At 47.3% G+C, this 6,559-nt stretch overlaps 1 protein-coding gene across 2 annotated transcripts; it reads left to right on the plus strand.

The window, feature by feature from the left end:
• Positions 1 to 821: 821 nt before the first annotated feature.
• On the plus strand, positions 822 to 6,304 carry LOC127440402 (uncharacterized). 2 transcript variants are annotated; one of them, XM_051696941.1, is made up of 3 exons: positions 822 to 858; positions 1,547 to 1,753; positions 1,852 to 6,304. In XM_051696941.1, the coding sequence occupies exon 3, from the start codon at positions 4,123 to 4,125 to the stop codon at positions 5,455 to 5,457; it is 1,335 nt and encodes a 444-aa protein (XP_051552901.1). In that variant the 5' UTR covers positions 822 to 858; positions 1,547 to 1,753; positions 1,852 to 4,122; the 3' UTR covers positions 5,458 to 6,304. The 2 variants fall into 2 exon arrangements, with proteins under 2 accessions (XP_051552901.1, XP_051552902.1); XM_051696942.1 differs by lacking the exon at positions 822 to 858 and having other exon boundaries at positions 1,518 to 1,753.
• The last annotated feature ends 255 nt before the right edge of the window (positions 6,305 to 6,559 follow it).

Below are 6,559 nucleotides of genomic sequence, written 5' to 3' on the forward strand. Positions count from 1 at the left end.
CCTTCCAGATATCAGTTTTTGTTTTTATATACAAACCTGGCAATGAGCAGACTGAATTTTGTGAGCCATTCTTGCTAAGAGTAACATCTTTCAAATTCTGAAGTCCCAACAAGCACTGCAGCAGGTGGTTCATCCTATCCAAGTGATTGCTGTGGAGCAGCAGGTGTTTTAGTTTGTACTGAGCTCCATGGAGGTATAAGAGGCCTGAAAGCACAGAGCATTTATTTTCTAAAATGTAAAATTATTAAGAAAGACAAAACAAACTACTCAGGTTCTGCATGGATACACAAGTATGAAGAACACATTTGCTGGAAATTATAATTTAATATTCCAACCTACTAGTTAGATCAGTTATTTGATTGTAGGCCAAGTCTTGTGAGATTTGTTAGTCCATTAAGCCCTGAAAAAGTCCACATATTAAGATATTATGTACCAAAGCAACACAATCAGAAGTAATGTTACATAAAGTGCCTTTTTAAGGTAAAAAAAAAAAAAAGCTTTCTTCTATTTGACCACTCCTCCAACAGTGTTTTGCAAAATAAATGGATAATACAAGGGGAACAAATGATGACCAAATTTTCTGCTTCAAAAATCTTAGCTTTGCCTTCCAAAAGCTAAGAAAGGGGGGGTGGTCGCTATTGAAATTGCAAGCACAATAAACCTCACATGAATCGGAAATGGGCTAATTTCCTTTAGACTGGAGTGAGACCATAGAAGTATCTAGAGATGTCCCAACCTTTTTCTCAATAAAACCTTTGGTGAGGCACCTCGACTCTTTTGGCCAATCAGAATCAAGATAACGGCATTGTCTTCTTTTCCATAGATCAAGACAACTTTTCGCGGTACTGCAATTCTGAGGTAAGTTTGCTGCCAATGATGTAATGCTTTTTAACTAACTTAACCTTAGGTAACTAGTTGCTACAGTAATGTTAACTTGCCAAATCAAGTTACTTTGTCGGTTAGTAGGTCAAGAAAGTGTATCGTGATACATTTTTCCTAACATTACCCCATCAAACTTTTCCCAACCTGTTGGTAAGCTTGTTAGCACACAAGCTAACTTCAGTACAAGGTCAGTTCAGAATGAATCAGAATACTTTTGCTGAGTTTAAGGCTAACTCCCAGAGCTGAGGTGCAGGTGGAGCTGGTCCTGGCTAAAGATTGAGTCCTCTGCTTATGGCTGACATTTTTACTCAAATGAATGTTACATTTCCCATCAAGCTTTTTATCCAATCAGAATGAGAAACACATTTTTAAAATCCCAAATTATGACAATTGGATTATGATGATAAAAATTTAACAATTCTGTGGTGGCTGGCTCCAGAAAAGAAATTATAGCAATCTCATGTCTAATAATTACTGAGAACACTTTCTTTGAGCACAGGGTGTCTGTAGGTCCTTAGACATGTTCTTATCTGCTTTTTCAAATTGAGATGATGCTAAGTGAATCCTATTACTTACTATCTGAAGTCTTGAGTTATAATCATTATGTATTCCTTGTGTGCATTTTTGTACATTAAACCATTACTTCATGTTATTTTCCTCACAGGGCAGTCAGACACTTGTCCATAAACTGCATGACAAACAGCTGCAAGTTTTCACAAACTTCTTTGCCTGCTTTGTTCAGTCTGAACACCTGAACCCAATACCCAAAGCTCTGGCTACTCTGGACTTTGATGGCAAACTGCTACCTGTGAAAGTGATGTATGTGGGATCGGATGCTGATCGATTCAGAGTGGCACATCCACAACACCCTGTGAGTAAATAGAATGATTAATTTGGAGCCTCTGCTGGGTTTGATGATTATATGTACAGTAGTGTATGTGTGCTTATTGTTGTTGATCTCTGTTTCAGCTGCTGAAGCCATTCCTTCAACAAGTCTCCAGGGCATACATACTCCATGTGCCAGATACCTGCAGAAAAAGCTGCCTTTGCAGAGCAAGACCCTGCAGTGTTTGTCTGCCATGGATCCAGTTGTGAGAAGGCACTCTCAGACTGGGCTTGGACTGAAGAAGCTCACACAAATGATGAGTCACATGCTGCCACCTGATGCTGACACTCACCAGGAGATTCTTCAGTATAGTGTGGACCAGACCATGCACACTTTCAAAGAGAGAGATGATGTTGTGATATGGTGGGTCTCTGTCTTTGAAACAGGAAAATATCCAGGCCTGTGCCAAGCTGTAAAAGCTGCCATGTCCATCTTCCATGGTCCCTTTGATGGGCGACATCATAGACCCCAGAAGCACCAGCATGAACATTGCTACATTTAGTGCCATCCAGACTGTGAAATACACTTTGCAGTCCAGGAAGCAGAGTGCCATAGAGATGTTCAGTAGGGATGATGTTAAGTTTGGGGCAGTAGACAGGAGGCTGTGCAGCAACATCAATTCGGCAGGAACAAGAGACAAGGCCCAGCAACAAAAGAAGTTGCTCAGAGTCCGAGAGAGGAGGATGGAGTTTGACTGCCAGCCATCTACAAGTGCTGCAGAGAAAAGGCTTGAAGCCGAAGAAGAAGAAAATGTTGTAAGAAATAGGCACATTGCTAAGCAGCGAAAACGGGCACTTGAAAGACTTGTGCAGGCCAAAAGACTGAAGAATGAAATAAATACATTTTTGATCAGCAAGTTGTGGCTGGTGTGCCAAAAAGTTCAAGTGAAGTGGTGTCAATAAATACGTTTTTTTACTTGAAGCAAAGTTGTCTTTTCCCTTTATTTTCTTGTCAGAGTGCACCAGAATGCTTCGTTTACATGTCGGGGATGATGCCCCCAGTGTCATGAATCCCACCTTTGTTCCTCCCGCTCACCACCAGAGGTATCCATCACCTGGGGTTTGACTTTAACTCTCTGAACTCCATTTCCCATAATCCCCATACCTGGCACTGATTACCTGCTCACCTGTCCCTCATTTATTCAGCTATTTAAGTTTCACACTCGCTCTCTGTCATTGCGAAGTCTTGTTTTGCCCAGGCTGACATTTCTGAGCGTTTTCGTAGTTTGTTGAATTACCTGTGTATTATCCTGGACTGTTTACCCTGTCTTTGATCCGTTGCTGCCTGCCTACTATTACTGCCTTGTTTTACATGGATATAACCTGTGATTGACTGCCGCCTGCCCCGATCTCTTGACTGTTTATTGAATACCCCTCTGGACTGCCTTTGATATTACTGCTGCTGGTGATTTTCCCCTGCCTGTCTGAATTACTACGTTTATTGTTATTAAAAGCTGCACTTGGATCTCAACTCTGTTGACTCATCATTACAGAAGACTTCGACAAAGACTGATCCAGCGTCTTTATTCCACTAACCACCAAGGTCTCAGCTCCTTCATCAAACCCAGCGGCACACCCGTCCTCAGCTAGAATAATTCACTGCACCATGGATATAGCAGCATTCTTCATTCAATTAAGCTAGGCAAGGGAGTACTCCCATTTCTTTTCCACCGTTGCCGCCCACACTGGTTTTGATGATGCCTCTTTGAAATCCATATACCGGTTCGGACACACAGCACGCCAGTGGAGGGAATTGCCAGACTCCGGAGACTACACGTGGGAGGTATATGTGAGGCTAGTACTCGAAACATTCGCTTCGGGGGAGCCTCCTGTTCTACAATCTTCTACATCAGAAGCCTTCCCACGCTATGTCACAGCCACGCCTGAGTTCGCTCCACACCATGTCACAGCCACGCTTCAGCCTGCTCCATGCCATGTCACAGCCACACTTCAGCCTGCTCCATGCCATGTCACAGCCATGCCTCAGCCTGCTCCATATCATGTCACAGTCAAACCTCAGCCTGCACCATGTCATGTCACAGCCATGTCTGAGCCTGCTCCATGCCATGTCACAACCACGTCTGAGTCTGCTCTACGCCATGCCACAGTCTAGCCTTCCGTGACTCATTGCACAAAGGCCATTACGGCCCTTGTCTCCAAGTTGAATTATCCGCCACTGATATCAGTGCGTAGGGCCATGAAGACTCTTTCCCACAATTTGTCTGTGCTCTTGCCAGCCACGGCCAACGAGCCGATGCCCAAACCTGCCACGGCCAACGAGCCGACGTCCATGCCTACCATGGCCAACCACGCCTGCCATGGCCAACGAGCCGACGCCCACACCTGCCACGGCCAATGAGCCAATGCCCACACCTGCCACGGTCAACGAGCTGGGAGCCTCATCCGTCCCAGAGCCAGTGTTGCCAGCCTTGTTCGCCCCAGAGCCTGCATTGCCTACTTCGGCTGTCCAGAGGAGGTGGAAACTGTTCCGTTTCCAAGTCTCTGCCAGTGTTCACGACCACAGAGATTGCCTCCGAGTCTCAGCCCATGTTCACGACCACAAAGGTCGTCTCCGAGTCTCTGCCCATGTACACGACCACAGAGGTCGTTTCCAAGTCTCTGCCCATGTACACGACCACAGAGGTCGTTTCCAAGTCTCTGCCAGTGTTCACGACCACAGAGGTCATTTCCAAGTCTCTGCCAGTGTTCATGACCACAGATGTCATTCCCGAGACTATGTCCATGCCTACGACCACAGAGGTCGTTCCCAAGACTATGTCCATTCCTACGACCACAGAGGTCTTTCCCAAGACTATGTCCATGCCTACGACCACAGAGGTCGTTCCCGAGACTATGCCCATGTTCACGACTATAGAGGTCGTCTCTGAGTCTCTGCCTATGCCCATGACCACAGAGGTCGTTCCCGAGTCTCTGTCTACACCCACAGAGGGCGTTCCCAAGTCTCAGTCCATGCCCACGACCACAGAGGTCGTTCCAGAGTCTCAGTCCATGCCCACGACCAAAGAGGACATACCCGAGTCTCTGTCTACGCCCATGACCACAGAGGTCATTCCAGAGTCTCAGTCCATGCCCACAACCACAGAGGTCGTACCCGAGTCTCTGTCTACGCCCACAACCACAGAGGTCGTTCCCAAGTCTCAGTCCATGCCCACGACCACAGAGGTCACTCCTGAGACTCTGTACATGCCCATGACCACAGAGGTCACTCCTGAGACTCTGTTCATGCCCACGACCACAGAGGTCGCTCCCGAGACTCTGTTCATGTTCACGACCACTTGGTCATTTCCCAGTCATCCTGAACTCTTAGCCTCGAGCCTGCCACGGCTCTGCCTTCTACAACTTTGCCCCTCGAGCCTGCAACGGCTCCGCCTTCCATGGCACAGGTCCTCGAACTTCCCATGGCTCTGCCTTCCATGGCTTCGCCCCTCAAGCCTCCCATGGCTCTGCCTGCCATGTCTCCACCCCTTGAGCCTGCAACGGTTCCACTTTCCATGGCTCTGCTTCTCGAGCTTCCCACAGCTCCGCCTTCCATGTCTTCGTCCCTTCAGTCTCCCATTGCTCCGCCTTCGATGGCTCCAATCTTTAGTCTGTGGTTACCACCCAGCTCTCCTGACCCTGTTTCAGCTCGGGGGCTATCAACCATGCCTCCTGATCCAGTCCCTATGCTGAGGTGGCCTCCTGGGTCTCCTAGCCAACCACCTGATCTGCTCTGGTCCTCTGGGTCTCCTGGTCATCCACCTGATCTCCTCTGGTCTTCTGGGTCTCCTGGCCATCTGCCGGATCTGCTCTGGTCCCCTTGGTCTCATGGCCATCCACCTGATCCGCTCTGGTCTTCTGGATCTCCTGGCCATCTGCCGGATCTGCTCATGTCCCCTTGGTCTCATGGCCATCCGCCTGATCCACTCTGATCTACTGGGTCTCCTGGTCGTCCACCTGATCTGCTCTGGTCTTCTGGGTCTCCCGACCATCTGCCTGATCTGCACTGGTCTCCTGGGACTCCTGGCCATCCGCCTGACCTGCTCTGGTATCCTTGGTCTCATGGCCATCCCTGTGGTCTGCTCTGGCTCCCTTGGTCTCCTGGTCATCCACCTGACCTGCTCTGGTTTCTTTGGACCCTGGCGTCACCTGCCTCCTCACTTCTGTCATGAATCCCGCCTTTGTTCCTCCTGCTCTCCACCTCTCTGAACTCCATTTCCCTTAATCCCCATATCTGACACTGATTACCTGCTCACCTGTCCTTCATTTATTCAGCTATTTAAGTCTCACACTCACTCTCTGTCATTGCGAAGTCTTGTTTTGCCCAGCCTGACATTTCTGAGTGTTTTATTAGTTTGTTGAATTACCTGTGTATTATCCTGGACTGTTTACCCTGTCTTTGATCCGTTGCTGCCTGCCTACTATTACTGCCTTGTTTTACCTGAATATAACCTGTGATTGTCTGCAGACAGCCCGATCTCTTGCCTGTTTATTGTATACCCCTCTGGACTGCCTTTATTACTGCTGCTGATGATTTACCCCTGCCTGTCTGAATTACTATGTTTATTGTTATTAAAAGCTGCATTTGAATCTCAACTCTGTTGACTCATCATTACACCCAGAGCCCCTACAGGGATTTAATTAATAAACATGTCACCTTTTTCACCTCTTGTGAGTTTGCAGGCCTGTACAGTAAATAAAATGTAATCCATACAGCAAACCTGTAAACAGGTACTGTTACTGTTTAGAACTGCTCACCTTGAAATATCCTTATCAATTAGACAGAGCACTCCAG

The sequence above is a fragment of the Myxocyprinus asiaticus genome, chromosome 5, assembly GCF_019703515.2.
Source record: "Myxocyprinus asiaticus isolate MX2 ecotype Aquarium Trade chromosome 5, UBuf_Myxa_2, whole genome shotgun sequence".
NCBI classification, from domain to species: domain Eukaryota; kingdom Metazoa; phylum Chordata; class Actinopteri; order Cypriniformes; family Catostomidae; genus Myxocyprinus; species Myxocyprinus asiaticus.

Bases quoted from the DNA above. Each gene is read 5' to 3' on its own strand.
- LOC127440402 (XM_051696941.1), top strand. From the start codon at position 4,123: ATGAGCCAATGCCCACACCTGCCACGGTCAACGAGCTGGGAGCCTCAT.